A 19,029-nucleotide genomic window follows, 5' to 3' on the forward strand; every position below is an offset into this window, starting at 1 on the left:
TTCAATAAATACATTCATGAATGAACAGACGTCACTGATGCAATGAAAAACACATAAATAAAGCCACTTTGTCTGGCTATGGGTTTTTACTGTTTTGATCTGTGGTGCATATTGTGCTGATTTTATGTATTGCCTGTAAAGTGTGCTGCCATTTTTCTGGAAAAAGAGATACCCTGATATCAAAAATGGCAAAATAAAGAAATAAAAAAAAATACAAATTTGAATTAATTGATAACACTATAAAATAAAATGACATATTGACTGGATCTTTAGAGAAACTGATGTATGATGAATTGGTGGGTACACATATAAAATCTGCAAACACCCTGCACTATAAAAATGCAGCTTACATTTTTAAAGAGAAAAGCACCATGCAGACTTTATTCGATATCAGACAATGTACAGCGGTATTGAGGCAGAATCTTGTTTGAATGGAAGGTGTTCTGCAAGCTCACAATCTTCTTCTAACCCCTCTTGTAACCCTCACCAGCACTTTTGTACTACACAAATATACAGAATGTTCGAAATATCTGATTCAGCCAGAACTTGGATGGAAGCTAGGACTCAACATGGAGCCATTTAATCGCTTAATCAGCTCTCTACCACTGTACAGATTATTGATCATCACTAATTGAAGATTTTGTCCACAATTTTCAGTATTTACAGGCTTGAATTCTACTGAATGTTCATTGGCCTGTACATTTAAGCTCGTCTCATTGACAATAATATTGTATATTGTAATATTGCAGCATCGGATGGCCTTTACTGCATGTCATTCCCCCTCTCTCTGCCTCCCCATTTCCTGTCTCTCTCTACTGCACTATCAATAAAGGCATAAAAAGCCCCAAAAAAATATACTTTAAAATAGGGGTGGGCGATATGACAATATTAGATCGTGAAGGATTACAACGTGAAGACGATCTTTCAAACTGCAGAGATCGTGGGATCATCTAGGGCACATTCTATTAATTGCAGTTCTATGCTGATGCACCGACGCACCAGATGTATTGACGTCGTCAACATAACCGACCAATCATAGCGAATTACGGGCAGTGACGCGCTTTCCTACCCGCCTCCTTGTTTGTGTGTGTAGCGGTAGCACATGGAGAGCGATGGCTGAAAGCCAAACGGAGTTGGTCGCTAAAATTCCACCTCCATAATATGAAATTGGTTTGGATTTTCCGCAACTGATCAAGCGCAAGCAAATGTAATTTGCAAAGTTTGCACAGAAACCGTTCGCACATCGGGTGGTAACACGACGAACCAGAATGTTGTTGTTGTTTACCTTAAACTTTACATTGTTTGCACATGCAGGCAAAACTGCGACTATTTGAAATAAAATCTGTTAAGAAAGGTTCTTTGGTCTAAATTGTCTGTTTTTCTTTTTCCAATTTAAGATCGTGATAAAATCGAAATCGTGATTTTATTTTAAAAAAATCGTGATATGATATTTTTGCCATATCGCCCACCCCTACTTTAAAATAATATTTGTGTTGTATTGCTATTGCTGTATACACAACAGACATTGGCCAGGTACAAGATGTCACCACTGCTCCTTGCCCGCATTGACCATGCCCTGCCACTGATGAAACTGTCTGTTTGTCCAACACAGAGACAAAGATAAGCATCAGTGAGTGGGAATCAGAGACAGACAGACAGTTTGGTATGTTGCTCACTGTCTTCTCAATGGATCCTGCATCCCCCTGCTGTGTTGCATGACATTGCACTTTGGGCTCCCAGTGGCCTCGCTTCAGCACAGAGGACAAGGAGTGACTCCATCCATAAATAGCTTACCATGGTAAACACTTCACACAATGGCAACAAATGAATACTGCACATTTAGTCCACTTTTCCTTTTCCTGACCATTTACTGTCCAAAACACTGGACTACTGAGATTGTTCCTTTACTCCTAAATATGTAAAAAGCTTTTAAAAGAGATATGTAAAAAGCAAAGACCAGTAGGTCTGCTTTCAACATGGGCTGTTATTCATTAGGTGCTGCTAACAATTTCATCTCATGTCACGTTCTGCCCAAGTCATGTCTTTGTCCCTAGCTAATTCTAGCAAGGCTGAAATGCCCTTGACTCCATATACTTTTGACATTCTGTCCCTCACCAACCCTGGGCTTGCGTAATGAGAGCCTCTGGTCAGCCCGTCCTCAGAAAGAATGACTAAACTACTTCCATCAATCTGTCTGCTTTAATCTGCTTTAATGACCTTCTCTTGGACATTACCACACAGACAAGATTATGGTATTGTGCCAAAGGGCACAGAGAAAGGCACAGCTTGCAGAAAACAAATTGAGCATGAATCAAGTGTGGTATACATGAAGCAAGTGAAAGACAACCACATCGTAAGAGGTGTGTATTTATACAGTATGTATTTATGCATTTCTCTATGGACAGTTTTGTTTGACACTTAATATGTGCTGCTTGGCATATGTTGGGCAATATCTACAAATAAGGAAGAAATACTTACATTTGATTTATTCCAAGAACCTATATAGAGGAAACCTGCATTAGTTATAATGCTACAATCAGACAGTACATTGTCCTACAGTTAACATGAACTCTGTAACTGAAACCAAAAACTAAGGCTTAAGATTCAATTTCTCAACCATAGGCTTCCAACTATTTTGCACTCTGAAATTACAGAGTTGACCCTAAGCACTCATTAAAGGCACTCATTAAGGGAATATCTTTACATCTTGAATACAGTATGGAGAAAGAAAAAAAATAGCATCTTGTAAGCTTTGTGGTTCAGGGTTACCATTTTTATTGACACCAGTAAGTGGTTTGAGCTGAGAGTCAACTGTGTAAGTCAACTATAGGGTGTGATACTGGATGCCGTGAGCAATGCAAACAATGAGGGCAAAGTGTTTTAGAGTAGTTGTAGGAGGAGCTGGTATTTGTAAATAATGTTTCAACAACAGGAGGAAAAGCTACTTTTGATGAGTTCTAGTGTACAAGGTATGGCTTGACTCCAAATCTTTCCAGCCCCTGTATCTGTAACTGCCAAGACTGGCCCAAAAGGACAGAATCACACATTAATACTTTTCCTTTGAGGGTCAGAGTGGCGTCTACACTTCACTTTCAAATAAGATGAGCGACAAAACAGGGCTAACACTGTTTTTCAAATTCAGGTATATTATCATCTTTGTATAATAGTTTTCAATCAAGGTTACAATTACTACTACATCTTTAAAGACCACATTTTCAGCAGTTATATTCTGTAAACAAACAGTTATAAACTATATTAGGAAGTCTGCTTTAGTTTAGATAAAAATCTGTTAAACTGTTAAACAGCTACAGGGTGTTCGACTGTAAGTACTTTCCACTGTTTGACCAAATTGAGTGCAAATAATATTTCACTCTTTATATGTTGGTAAGTGAAAATTTACCCTAAGTGTTACCTACTGATGTTACATGTCAAGAGAGCTGTAGTCGACCTCCCTGTATATCATCAGACCAATTATTTATGATATTCAAATCAAAATGTTAACAAGTAACGTGTGCAAAACAAAAGGAGGCAAAATGTCACATACAGATGCATATGCCTTGACAGTTCTCTTCCTATAAAAGCGGAACTGCCCTTCCTTTGCTTATAACTTTGAAAGAAGGGCTGTGGTAAAACCGCTGCCTTGCCACATGTGGTGCGAGTTATTTTTACACTTTTAACAGTTTGAGGTCACAAGTATAGAAACACAGTGTGTTTTGCCAAACTCTCACAGGTTTGTTCTTACGATGACAAAGACTGACAGGGTGAATAAGATACTTTCTTACAGTACTGTCCTCTTTCCCTTTCTGAAGTTAGTAAAGGCACTGCTCATTGATGACACAGAGAGGTTATGCCTCTGCAGCTGCAGCAGATAATGGGGAAGATAGGATTGGCCAAGGCCAACCCCATGAGAAGGAGACAGAAACAGGCAGCGCTCAGCCATAACATCTGGACACAAGAAGGGTGTGAAATGTAAACAAGACAATAATTATCCTAAAGCCTCCAAGACTGCACTTTTTTGTTGCCCTTCGAAGTAGGTAACTGTCAATATTAGTTAAACTGTACAAACAAAAAGGCATTTTGTGTGTGTGTGTGTGTACATATGGTGAGCCCGCACCAAGGTAATGTGACTCTGAGTTACAGCTGGAGGCCACTAGAGTCAGAGCTTTCACTAAGAGTGTTATAAATATTAAGTTACAATATTGAATTCATACTAGACCAGAAACTTGACCCAAATGTGAAAATGATCTTTTCCAATATCAATTTAAATCTAATCAAATTATATGAACAAAGTACTTCTGACCAATATAGTTTAGCATTCTAAGAGAAATAATAACTAGCCTTTGCCACTTCTTTGTTGAGACTTCACCCAACAGACCAAAAACTTTGTATTAAATTACAAGAAGAAAAAGTGTGGTAGATTGGTAGTACAAACTAGACACTTCAGTGTGAAAGTCACTTTTTTCACTTTGTAACTGGTTTTCAAAGTCAAAGTCCTTGAAGGCCAAAAAACAAACAAACTACTAACTGTGTCAACGTATATTTGAATAAAGCCATACTGCTACAGCCTGATGAGTGACAGTCCAAACGAAAGTCCACAACAGTTGCCTCACCAGGTAGCTAGGACAGTGACCCTTTGAACAATGACCTTGTAGTCTAATCTAATTTGCACTGTATTTATCTATGAACTAGGACATCAAACCAAAGTTAAAATGTATTTATCTTGGAGCCGAGATCAATAACTGGAAGTATAAGGCGATATGAACTTGACACATGGGAATTCTCTATTGTATATTACATAGTATAGTATAAGTGACACGGTAAAATTGCATAATGTAATTTACAGTCTTAATTTGAGCTACAAGAAAATGCTAGGGTATAAAAAAAAGCTGTATATTCTTTAAACTGGTCATGAATGACTTTATGGGTTAAAGAATAATGTTGGGATGGGCCAAGAAAAAAAAGCTAAAAAAAACTGCAACTCTTCCTCTGTCTATCAAAAAAGATAGCAGAAAGATCAAGTTTTTTTCTCACTTCAATTTAACCATGTGGCCTAGTGTTTCATTAATTCTGTCTCCCTTGGCCAGAGTTATTTAGTTACTCAGTTTATTCTTTACTAGTTAGATATCACTTACCAGTGAGCCAGTTAATGCTACATGTGCTCAGTGCTATAGTATTAGACAGGTATAGGGCCTGAAAATCTTTACCAAAATCCATCCATTAAAACATTTTTTTCAGATATTTCTCCACAAGGTCACTTTGTTAAGATGTTAAATTGTTCACATAGAAATCAGTTTTGCATGTTATATAACTGAAGTCCCATTTTTGTCCAAAAATTTTCAATTACAAGTTAGACACCATTAATCTTGCATAAATTGCACGTAAGGTGACATATATCAAATGAATGGTCTCCTCCTAGTTTGACGTGCCCAGAAAACCTCCAAAGGAAGGCCCTCAGGAGGCATCCTAATCAGATGTCCAAACCACCTCAACTGGCTCCTTTTGACACGAAAGAACAACAGCTCTACTCCGAGCTCCCTCCGGACATCCTTGCTTCCCGCCCTATATCTAAGGCTGAGTCCAGACACTTTACCAAGGAAACTCATTTCAGCCACTTGCATCCGCAATCTCATTTTTTCAGTCACCATCCAAAGCTCACGGGTGAAGGTTGGAACAAAGATCAACTGGTAATTCAAAAGCTTTGCCTCAGCTCCCTCCTCACCACAATGGTCTGGTACAATTACTGCTGACACCATACTAATCTACCAGTGAATCTAAGGAGGGAGCAATCCACCATTTTCTGGCAGAAAACTCAGACTTGGAGGTGCTGCTTCTCATCTCATCCCAGGTTAAGCAATGTTATACCCCAATAATTGGAACACACCCTCAGGTCCCCCATCCCTGGTCTGCCATTTCACAGGTACTGTCCCTTGACCTGACCTGACCCATATCCCTTGGGATATGGGAGAGGCTTCCCTCTAGTCTTCAGACTCTGCTTCCTCCAGAAAGGACATGTTGGTCAGGTTCAGGATCTCCTCAAAGTGCTCTTTTTACTGCTCGACAATATCCCCAGTCTGGGTCAGCAGTTGTCCCTTGCTGAACACAGCCTGAGCCAAGCCCTATTTTCCCTTCCTGAGTCGTTGAATAGTTTGCCAGACCGCTACACAGATAAGACCTGAGCCACACAGCCTCCTCTCCACCATGAAGAAAACTATTTTGTTAATGCTTCCACTTGTGTGAAGTAGTGGTATAATGAGACCAAACTATGTATGTGCTCATCTTCTAAAACATCATTCCACCAGCCCTCATGATTTAACAGAGGGAGGGAGGAAGTGACATAAAGACTAAGCCTCAAGGGTAGTCAAACTGGAAATACAAGTGGGTGTTGCCAAAATGTTTGTGTGTCTAAGTATGTGCATGTGTGAGTATACAGCAAACTTCATCCTGAGCATATCCATGCACAGAGATGACAAACAAAGAACATATAATCATATAAACATATATAACTTCCCTCTCTACATTTATATTCATAAAAGTGCTCCTGGATTAACTTCATGTCACAATATTCTTGTTGTAGGGAAGTGTGAATAAATCCTGTCAGCACAAATTTGGTGACTAAACGTTGACCCCCAAAATTACACAGTGAGTTTAAGGTTTTGTGCTTGCAAGTTGAAAAATATATGTAGGTATGTACCCATAGCTTCTTTGTGCATGGCGTTTCATGGTTCACTCTGACAATGTTGTAAATCTTGTACTTTCTTTGAGGTAAAAGATACTATCCCCTCTGTGGAAATCACCTCAGACATATGCATACACATACACATTTTTTCTGGAGAACAAACACTTCCTCTGTGATGATGACGATGTTGCTAAATTTGGGGGCTGAAATATTGTTGGTACACTTCAAGAATGTCAAACATGCAGAGTAGACTTGCCCCTCAAGTAAAGTCAAAGACAGCTCTCCATGCCAGACAGCAACCAGGGAGGGACCGGAAGCTAGCAAAACAGTGTGATCTTCATGCACACCACTGACTGACATGCCAGTTTCATTGCACCTACGCATTCTGCTACTGCAGATACTCTACCTCGTGGCCTGTGACTAAGGCACCAAAGCTCAAAGAAGCAGGCCATATGATAATACAAGGATTCTTACAAGGTACTCATGGTAATCAAACAAAAACTTTTACCCAGTAAAAAAAGACATAAACAGGAGAGGGATTCTTTTCTCTTTTTCAATTTAAATGAATGAATGAATTTTTTTATTTATGTATTTTACCATTTTACTGCTATTTATAACAAGCAATGTTTTTGGGAGTTACAGGATTCCTGAAAATGAATCACCTAAGTGGTAGCGATTTAGTAGCCATTTAAGATTTAGTGGGGTTGATGTATCATGGATCGTGTACATGTCAGCATTTAAGTTACCACATTATTTCCTAAGTCCTATGTCACAACCAATGGCCTCTGTGATTTCTGTGTGCAAGACCTCACAGACCTCACAGGCTTTGGCCAGAGACAGAGCCATGCATTGTAATAAGATAAGAAAGGACAGGTGGCCCAGTGATCAGGTGCCGGGGTGCCTGCCTGCTTTAGAGCTAAGATGAAGTCTACTGTGTGTCTACTACAGCTCTCCTTAATTCTCTCCACATTAAAATCTGAAATATTACCAGGTTGATAGAGGAGTCTTTTCAACCTCCCACAGATACTCACTAATATCAGAAAAATGCTGAGCTATTTGGGGATTCATTCAGAATGCAAAGCACCTGCTAGGATTACCATTAGAGCACAAGCCAACACATCAAAATTCAATTTATTTCCTGTTTCAACAAACAACAGGATATGTGTTAAAAGGTAACACCTAACAGTCTTATCAATGACTTAACATTAACAACTGCTCCATAAACTACACACAAGAGAATTTGAGACTTTAACCTGTGATGTCACTTGAACAACTGTATATTCAAGTTCATTGGCTTAACTAACCTAAACCAACAAAACTGGATAAACATATTACAAATTCACTGGAACAGAACTATGTCTGTATGAATCTTACCTTGCAGCTGTTTAAACCGTCCTTCCAAAATGTTGGAGTATTGCACCTGATTAACAAATGCTGCAGGGGACAAGCAGGGCTCTCTGTCCCTGTGTTCCCACTCCATGACTTTTTTTCTGGATCTCTCTCCTAAATATTCCTCTCAGATACAGATTGAATGGGAATTCTTGTGCATAGCACAGTAGAGTCCACCTTTCCCGCTAAAAGGTATCGAATCCTTTAGAGGGTTTTCCAAAAGATAAAACGTATATCCAAAACGCCTTGGTTTATCCTTCTCTTTCAGATTCCCTCAGCGCTGTACTTTAGTAAGGCGAAACACAAGCTTGAAAATATTGCCGCCTGTTCTTCTTTCATCTACTGTATGTCCCACCTTGTCCAATGAAAACACAGCAGTGAGTGCAGGGGGGGAGGCTTTTTTCAAAGAATAATTTCAAACAAAACTGAAGAACAAAATGTTCTCTTGTTTCACCTCCTCCTGAGAAGAATTTCCCCACACTTGTGGCCTCTGAGCAGACTAAAATCTTTGGTTGCACTCCTCGTGGTTCTAGCAAAGGAACACTGGCTATTCCTTCCCTCCGAGCTCTGAACTTCACTTGCTGGAGCAGAGCACAACAGAGCAGGCTAACCGGCTGTGGTCGGATAGCTGTGTAAACAAAGCCTGCTGTGCTGTCTGAAAATTGTGTCATTTGCATAAGGTGTGTTTGAGGGAGGAGCACAAAGGAAGAACATGGTGGCAAGATGAGAGGGGGAGGAGGTGTAGAGGTGGACTAAACCATTAGAGTTCTTTACACAGTGTAGCTTGAGGCGGATTATTCAACTCCACCTTAATTCCAGGGAGCACCGGGGTGTGGCCTGCCAAGAAGGTACATCACGAAAGTCCCCATCAGATTGTGTCGCCTTATCCTCTTGTCTCGCTGTGTGGTTTATTTTTATTTTTATCACTCTAAGACATAATTTGCTCTCACCTCTTGTTTTAAGGGGGTCTGACTTATGATAAGATGTTAAGACAGGAAGGAAGTAGTTGAGAAAGTCTCAGCAACACAAAAACCTCTTCCCTGCTTCAACAAGATTTGAAAGTGTGAACTTGTGTGTCTGTTTGCCAGGCAGATGGTCAGGCAGGGGTGGGGGTAGGAATGACTCATTACCTGTCTGAAACAATTATAGAGCTATACTATATTAACACATTTTACACTTACTAGATTAGGGACATATATAGGCACCCTTTGTTAAGGAAACAATGTTTCTGTAGTTTAAATTTGGGATTTCAAAATAATTATTTCCTCCATCACTGAACCAAGGAACATCATATAGCAATAGTAATTACAGCCTTTTAGCGCATGCTTCAGATTCTAAAGTAAGTTTATGTGCACGCGACTTTAATGGCTACACTCCATAATGCAACCCCAATATTAAAGCAGTATTTACTTAAATCTAAAATACATTTTGAAAGGTGAGTAACTTATTGAATGGAATGGTTTTTGGCTTTTTTTGCAGCTGCTGATTAACCCCCTAAAAATGCAACAGTAAGGCAAGGTTACAGATGTAGCCTAGCCTACAAACTGCCTGTATGTGCAAAAATTACACAAGACTGTAAACACAGTGAGGACTAAGGTCACAGCCTTTCTTATGAGCGGATGGTGTTTTGGTCTGGTCAGGGGGCAGTGGTAAAAAGGTCTGCTTGTGTTTTTGATCTTTGCTTGTCCTGATGAGCTGGGAGCATCTGGATGGGTCTCATTAGAGGACCAAATGCCTCGGGTGTTCTGTGACTGGTGTTTATGGAGGGGGGACTTGACTAATGAGAACCAAAGAGACCACACTTCCTACTGAGGAACAGAGGCTATGTTATGGTCACATGCAGTGAAAAATGAGGAACAGACAACAGGTAAACCACAGTAATGGCCATTTAAGATCCTACTGGCTATATACTAAACATTGCAATCCCAATTAACATAAGAGGCAGACGTGATGGCTGATTTGTGTGCCTGGCATATGCATTTTAACATTTTATGTTAAGGCAGTTTCCTCCTCATAAAACCAATCAGTCATTTAGATTTATTGTTGAAAAAACATACTGGGCAGGATCAACAGTCATTCAGTGAATCTTGTGAGATATGAAAACAAACCGTGAGAAAGTCTGCCAAAGTGGGATGTGGGAGAAATGCTTGCATTTAGCAAAATGGAATTAATGATAATTTATGATGGTCTGGTGTGCTGAATGGACCCAGACAAGAGAGAGGAAAAGATAAGAGCTGCTGTGGGAGTAAGCACTGCCAGAGGGAGAATGGCATGATCTATTGCTGAGCATGTAAATTTTATCCATCCTACAGCACAACCCCTTCTCAGGACCCGAGGGAGGTTGGAGGGCTGTCTTTGACTCCAAATGCTAGCAGTAAATATCTGATCTGAGGGGAATCCCCCTGAAGCAAGTAGGGTTGATTTCTCATTAGAGTCCCAAAGTCATCAAATAACAATAAAACAGTGTTAATGAAGGGCATATACATGCTGTAAAAGTGAAAAGCTTTGCCCTTCCCCACCGGGGAAACTTTCACAAGTATATACCAGTAACTGTTTGAGTGTGAAGCAAGGCATTCTTTGAAAAAGGCAAATTTGCATAGTTTGCTTTGCTACCTACACAGTATAGGAAAGAAAGATAGTGGTTATTTATGCAAATGACAACGATCTTCACACAGGGGAGGCTCTCTGTTGTGAAACTAGTGGCACTGCTGTCATACCAGTGACTTCAACAGACGGCAAGAGTGTAAAAGGTATGAAGCAGGAAATGAGGCAATCCTGTTTAAGGGACAAAAAGCAGTCTGATTGAGACAGACCATGAGAGAGAAGTGTAAGAAGTGTAAGAGAGCAGCAGCTTACAGAGTGCAGAAGGTCTTGACATTTGGAGATGAGTTTAAAAAGATGGGCAGAAGCTGGGCCTAGGGGAAAATAGATGCTACAGCATGTCAAAGAATGTGCACATCAAGCCTACACTTGTCAAACGGAGATGGTATCACAGGTATTTACATGGGAGGGCAGGGCGCGCACGTGCACGCACACACACACACACACACACACACACTCCACTCATACACATAGTATTACTGCCCTCTGTTGCTTTCCTTAATTATATGACAGTAAGATTTATGCTATGCTATCTTTAAATTCACTACTGTGCTTATACAACCAGAACACAGGAAACAACCAAAGTGTGTTTTCTGCTGGCATGAGGAATTACATCAGGCTGTATTTGTAAGTGAAATTAGGTTTATCTTTCAGAAATACTTTGACTACAGCCATGATCAAAGATTTTCAGAGCATGTGGTTTTCAGTGTGTGCATTTGTGTGTGTGTGTGTGTGTGTGTGTGTGTGTGTGTGTGTATCTTGATGCCTATCTGCCTGTTGCTCCCCTCTGCTGGGTTCTCCATGATACTGCAACTTGTTTTGACTATTAACATTAGAAATTTTATCTGTAGAATGTGAAACCAGGATGGCACACGGTAGTTAAATAAACACGAATGCACGGATGCACGCACACAGCCTTCATTTCACTAAGACTCCTGCCTTGGCACAGCATGGGTATCAATGCAGAAAAAAAAAAATCACAATCTCATCCAGAAAAAAGCTTAACCTGCATGGCTTAAATTTGTGCAGATTTTCATGTATGGTTATGGTTTTTCCAGTAGTCATTAAATGTGTGGACTTGAGACTAGACTAACATTTTGAATAATTTATAACACTGTTTTATCTTCTGTATTGCCACAGTGATGGAAGATTTTCAGCACACCTATCCCTACAGTGTAGTCTTACTACCTCATTCCATCACTGCTTATTGCTCTTTGGTGAATTGACTATACAGCTCCCTGGCTCTGTCCTCCTTTTGAAAGTATTTTTGTCTTGCCCTACAAAGAGAGAATTGTGCCTTTTGGGACAGAATAGAATTAAGTTTGTTCCTCAGTCTACAGAGCCTAATTAGATTTGTGCAGATTACAGTTAGTTTGTGATTTTGTCTCTAAATTCTCCTGTCGCAAATGTTTTAAAACAAGTTAATATATCAGCCTTAATATAAGACAATTTTCTCTCTGATTATTATATTTTTTCAAAAAAAAAAAAAAGGTGTGTTAGTTAACAACCATAGATGTTCTCTTTGAGTGGTGTGAATACCATCTATTCTTTCTAGTCTACAAATAAGTATATTTTATTAGTGTTACTACCATTTCTAGCCTTCATGCAGATGGGCTAGTGACTCTCTACCTGTCCATCTATGAGTGACTGCTAGTTGGTCAGCAGTGGAGGACAGCCTGATTACTTCTCCACAGAAATGGACCAAACAAAGTAAGAATAAGGCCATGTCTATACAGGAGGCAATTCAGCTGCATTTTTCAGTCATAAGCACATCTTGACAAACAGATTTGCTGCTATTTTAATCAATCAAGCTCTCCACTCAGGGTATGTAACGGCTTGTGTTTTACTTGTGCTATACGCCCATAAACGCAGCACAAAGAGTATTTTTATGCTTCAAATCTATTTTCCTGCAATTTGTGTGCATAACTAAGGTGACTGTGCATTGGGCTCTGAATGCTTCCAAAACGCAAGTGTCCAACATCTACCTGAACTCCAGAGTTCCAGAGCTGCTCCTTTGCTAACATGCTGCTCATGCTACGCCATCTATGTAGACGCAGTGTAAGCATTGAAGAAATGTACTGTCAAAGACCATCATGGCCTCCAATAAAGGCAATCTTAAAAGTGTCAGCAGTGATAGGAGAATTTCTGGTGGTACCTAACATGTGTGTGTTAATTTGCAATTGAAAAACAGAAATTAAGAATACCTTTTAGTAGAGCTATGAATAGCACTGGACATTACCAAATAGCTGAATCCACTGTTTCACACTGTTTTTCATTTACATGGTAAACATTTTACTGATTACCTGTAAAGTTCTGATTAATCTGACCTCACCTTGTTTATGTTTCAGCAGTTTTAACTTTGGCTATAGTTTAGTTTTCAAAAGATCTCCAAAATTCAATAAAAAACATTTATAACAATGCACAATTCACCTTCTTTTAATGAAAGGCTAAGACCATTTTATATGACAAACAATAGCATTTTAATCTGTATGTTCTAACAGTAGTGTGAATTTAATTTCTGAATTTTGCTGACTGTTTCTTTGGCTTGCATTTGATAATGTACTTTTTAAGTCTTTTGAATATATTATGTGAATATCATTCACATCTGCTCAGCTCAGCAGGATTCAATGGACCCAGCAGTGCAATTTTCCCATCAATTATAGCTAATGATAAAAAGTAAGATTGTTTTGATCCTTCCATTTTGCACTTTTCACTTGCTGTGGAGACTGCAAAACATAGTATTATATCTATTAACAAAACTGTATAATAACCGATACCAGAAATCCCTTTAAGACAATCCCACACAACAACACTACCAACTCCAGCCTCAAAAATGATCATAGAGCTGAATTAACACTTCTCTAACAGTGTTATCCAAAACTAAAGCGTATAATATTCACAAAAACTGGACTGTACAGGTATACATAATATACCAGTAACTCAGTATATGTGGTACTGTACTGTGTCTATACAGCTGAGGCAAAACCCAAATATCTACATATATAAAGTTCATAGTTGTCAATCATCATCTCACACTTGTAGTACATATAGGTACATGTTGACTCCATGTAAGCAGGTGAGACCTGAAGTGTAGAATACCTGCAAGAGCCTTGATTCGTGAGCGCTCAAAGAGGCGTGCTGAACTGTTCTCATTATCCCAGTCAGTTTCTGCTGCCAGATCCCAGCGGTTGTTGATGTCATTATACTGCTGCTGGATCTCCAAGCTGTCAAAGTCCGTTGGCGAGATGGTGCTCATGGTGTCCAGGCTGGAGGAAAACACATTCAACCTATAATTCAGACACAGAGACAAGAAAGCATCCAGAGTCAGTGAAAACAGAGAGGGGAGAGGACATTGCATAATATCAGAAGCTTCAAAAGACTGACCCTTGAAGTGATTGCAAGCTAATGTTTGGAAGATTCAGTTTAGAAACTGAGCATCTATTTCTTTTGGGGCAAGAGGATGCACTGTAACATACATCACCCACACACTCCACACAGCCTCTCAGCTGCAGTCTACTTTTATATTTTCAAACGACAGTCATATGCAAATAGCAGCTTAGACAGTACAACTGCCAGAGTGTATTATGAGATAAAAAAAAAAAAAACTTAGATAAGCTCAGCAACTGTCATGAAGTCGTTAAATTAGCCAACCAGTAATTTAATATAACTACTCCTGTGAGGCAGGGAAGCTCGACCAATCTCATTTTGGCCTGAGGGTCAATGGCAAAAAACAACCTCTAGCTACACTGATTAGATCTTGACTTGCACATGTCTAAGACCAAGAGAGGTACACCTAGCATGCAAAACAACTGTGCACATCCAGCAATATATACACAAGCGCACACACACACACAACCTCCCACTGCATTAGGCCTGGGAATCAAAGATCAGATAAGTGCCTAAATATGGATAGCATTTTATTAATGATTAGGGAAGCCTGTTGATGCTTTCAAAAGATATTTCCATGACACAAAGTTTGCAAAATAAATCACTCATAATGTTGATATGATATGAAAACTTCACAGGAAGGGGGATTCATTGGTTATTTCACTCAGCTTAAACAGTCAAATAAGTTTGGAAATGCCCATTTGTGAAATGGTATGGAGTCTTTATCACCATGGGAAAAAACTGTCACTATTTCACAACATCACAATAACCAAAATTACCAGACAACATCTAGCTTACGTCACAATATAGAAATGATGTCAATGTATCCAGCTATGCTTTGGAACCCATTTTGTACTAGTAATTTAAATGAATACCTTGTTAGATACAGTTGCGACTTTCAGCCTCTCCTCAAAACATGAGACGCTTGTGGCACACATGTACTAGTAGAATATATGATACAAATAGATGGGGACCTGCTCATCAAAACATTGCTATATACATATATATGTCTTTGGTTCCTTGTTTGTATTCTTCCTTCTGTTTGAAAGTTCCTACAAAAAGATATTTCATTATTATATATATTTTTTTCTAATTAAAAGCTTCTCATGCATCCTTCTGTATTTCAACCATTTATCATATATAACTATTTAAAATCCAAATGAAATGAAAAATGCCTTTTTAACCCCTTTAGAGGACATCCCCGGTCATATTGTGCCCCAATTTAAGAATATATGATAAAAATATCAATATTAAAATTTTATTACTTCTTGTAAAACAAAATTTCATGTGTGCTTATGTCACCATGCCTCAACCATTTTCAACCATTAATATCAGGTGAGGAAGGTGTGCCTGTGGAGCCCACAGCAGACAGCAAGAGTAACAAAAAGTACTGAGACAACTTGCCCCAGAGTGGCATGTGTGCTATTGCAAGCTATATAGCAAGCTAGCTTTAGTGCAGGACTTTGGTTTAGGTATCAAAATGCACCTTTTCTCTCCTCTATCATGTGCAAAAATAATATTATTGAATACACTTATGTATTCTTATGTATCCCGTGTGACAAGATGCCCCTGTCTCCCCAACTATATACTTTAATAATATAACCTATTAAGTAGAATATGATTGTTTTTAGTTATTTAATCTTTATTTTACCATACTCAGTCATAGATTTTTTTAACATGAACTTCGGGAATATAACGTATCTGTTTATACTCTATTGCTGTGTCTCAATGTGCCTACTTCCATACTCACTCTTGCTATGTTCCTATCTTTTAACATTGACAAGTATTGCAACATGCAGTGCACTATAAGTGCCCAGATGGTGCATTCAAAACGGTCAAAGACGTGTGTGTAAAACAGTGGACACTTCTCACCCTCATCTTGGCTACATAGCAGAAGGGGAGGGACCGCCAACATACTGTATTTTCAAACTTGTGAAAATGGCGGCAGAAGAAGGAGGACACATTGTCGGTGCCGATGGCGGCTTAATTTCCATGTTGCATGACACAGGAGGCACACACAGGAAAGAAAAACATTCAATTAAAGTCAAGTGAGCAAAGCAGCCGGCAGGCGGGCAACAATCGCGGTCACATGTTGCAATCATCCTTTCCAACAGCAGGGTCTGATTTGGAACAACACTACCCTGTCGGAATTCCCGCACTATACCAGTGAGTATACTGTGTACAAAGTGTACTATATGTGAGTATACTGACTGAAGTATCCGATTTGATTTATCTGTGTTTGTTTTTAGATATGCAATTAGGTTACAGATATATTTTTAACAGTCACCTCAAAATTGCTCTACTTTGTGCAGTGTAACTGCAGACCCCTCTCAACGTAGTGCTGCAACCCCTGCAGCACAGACAACCATGGTGGAAGAGTCAGAGACAAGACTGAGCAAAAAAACACAGACCAAGACACTGACACTATATTCATATTTTTCAAGTGTTCTAAAGGTTCAATTCTTGGGTTAATATAAAATAGATATGTATGTATGATAAGTATTCTACCATAGTGGAAGATGGGAGAAAAAAACATTGTATTTATACCAATTTTTAAAATGAGTAGACCATTCTCTCCCACACTGCTTAACACAGAAAGGATTGTGGTTGTCTGATACTTGATCCTGTTCGGGTTTAGTATAGAGTGACACAGCTTCTTTATGTTCAATCAACAGAAGATCAATAAAGATCAGTAGAATCATACCCACAGCCAAGTACTTATATGCAAAGCAATAAGCTCTTAAAGATCAAATTAGGGCAGGGCAATTAACCATAAAAGTATCAACTAACTAGTCTGTGTTCACACAAAGCAACACTGGCGATATGGATGACACAAGTGCAAACACTGAGCCTCAGGAAACGTTTTAGTTTTGAAACACATCACTTTTGCTTCATTTACACCTGGTGTACACTACTTTTTCTTTTTTTTTTTTTGAGTTTTCTAGCCCCTAAAACGGAGACTTCTAGAAACAGTAGTTTGAAATTTTCGGGGTTGCGCTGTAGTCTGGCCAGGCAGAAATGGTTACTTTCGGAAACAATGACACAGACACCTGCTTTGTCTCCTGATTGGGTCTTATCAGTCACAACTACCAGACAGGGGTTAGTGCAACATGGATAGCAACCAAAGGTAACACCACCAATTTGTTAATTACTTGGAACACAATCACATTGCTGAATATGAAGAGTGCATGGCTCAAAAAAAGAGAGACTAATAAGCGCCAAAACAATCATAATAATTAAATCGCAACTGAGATAAAAGTTTTAAATAATCAAGATAATGATTTTAAGTCATATCACACAGCCCTTGCTCACATTAACTCATCACTACATTGCAGATCTTAATGGCTGTCAGTACACATAATGACATTTGATGCTGCAGCACATTATATGATATTGTTTCTGGATCTGCCATCTATAGGTGAAGATTACAATTCATTTTAAGAATTACTAACAGTGTAGTAGTCATTTCATATTACTCAAGTTATTTAATGATTTACACTTCCCCCAGTACACTTATGTTAGAATGGATGATACTAGCATAAATATCAGTACAGCTGATCAGGCCTTTATGTAGGCTATATTCATATTGCATAACCACTCCATTATTATTATTAAATGGACGAGTAGATGGATCATTAATACTGATCCATCCATTCGTCCATTTAATAATAATAATAATAACTGGTATCTGAAAGTCAGAAAGATTACAACAAGCTGTGATGCCAGCTATCACAGAAGATGGAGTAGCCTATGGTAATGTTTCACTCTAATCCATTATTCCATAATTCACAACTCAACTAACCCTGCTACAAATATTTCAAACATGAATCATTAATTTACAATACACAGAATTAGTTTGAAAGACAGTACAAGTCATCAAAGTTCTTGTTTGCTGGTAAATCCTGCTTTGAATGCTGCTAAATTATTCGAAGCCTCACCAGTCACCTGTCAATTATGTTTCTGAGCCTTCACTGTAACTCTCTTATAGGGCTTCAGCATTAAGAGCTTCGTAATATTGTTGGATCCTCAAATTTCTACAGATAAATTAATGTTAACCCAAAGTTAACAGCAGCAGTGAAGAAAATTTCATATTTTACATTCATTCAGATTAAAATATAGCAGGCTAAGTCTGAATAGATTTACTAAACATCACACGTCAAACATGTTCTGCCAGCGATAGTGTTCATTTGCTAAAGATTTCACTCCATTGTTTAAAAAAATTTCTGACACTAAGTGCACATGACCAGACAGATCCTGTCCTTAATATTATGCACAGACACCCAATGGGGGATCTGCATTAATATAAAACCCCCCACTAGAGAGACCCATTAACTGACTGGGGACATTTGTTTAAGAGCATTGAACAGATTAATAGATGAGGTTGAGTAGTCAGTTTGCTAATACCTGTTAGTTTATCTTTTGTTGTGTCTAGTAGCTGTGACTGACTTATACGGAGGTGATGGATGAAAGAGGATGGTGGTAAGATAATGGTAGGGTGTTAGAGGAGCTTCTTCTAAGCTTCGCATGACTGAGGACAGCAAACCCTGTCTATTGGTTCAAGGTTCAATTAATTCATTTAATGCATGGAAAATCCAGTGCCCACATCCTGGCCATATAAACCCTCTACATCATGTCTGGCATGATGAGTTTAGTCAAGTCTATGTTAGATTGCAGTGTGCTACAATGAGACAATGAAAGGAAGAGAATCCAGGGAAACTTTAGAGGAGATTAAGTAGGCCAGCTAAGCAGTACATTGCACATTAATGAGGCTCTGTATTCATTTTCTGTTATTTTTCTTGATGTGTGATTAAAAAAAATATCCAACTGATGGCAGAAATTAATTGTTGTACATAAAACTGTCTGATGTCTGTCAGCTAGGACGATTCTTGGACTAATCATGTCATGCCAAGTCAATGCATTCTCTAAATCTAACCAGGAAAATCAATAGCAGACAGCTGCCAGAACCAATACTTATC

The 19,029-nt window shown here is 38.8% G+C and overlaps 1 protein-coding gene across 6 annotated transcripts in view; it reads right to left on the minus strand.

Moving 5' to 3' along the window:
- Positions 1–13,922, minus strand: part of LOC111234280 (spectrin beta chain, non-erythrocytic 1-like) — a 38,633-nt gene extending 24,711 nt beyond the window's left edge. For 3 of the 6 annotated variants that reach the window (XM_022762268.1, XM_022762265.1, XM_022762264.1), the window contains exon 1: positions 13,766–13,922. In XM_022762268.1, coding sequence (XP_022617989.1) covers positions 13,766–13,922 — 157 coding nt within the window. Of the gene's footprint in view, positions 1–8,050; positions 8,313–13,765 lie in introns of those variants that run through there. The other 3 variants (XM_022762269.1, XM_022762267.1, XM_022762270.1) reach the window with 2 other exon arrangements.
- Positions 13,923–19,029: the final 5,107 nt, after the last annotated feature.

Source organism: Seriola dumerili, unplaced genomic scaffold (genome assembly GCF_002260705.1).
Source record: "Seriola dumerili isolate Sdu_G_001 unplaced genomic scaffold, Sdu_1.0 BDQW01000449.1, whole genome shotgun sequence".
NCBI classification, from domain to species: domain Eukaryota; kingdom Metazoa; phylum Chordata; class Actinopteri; order Carangiformes; family Carangidae; genus Seriola; species Seriola dumerili.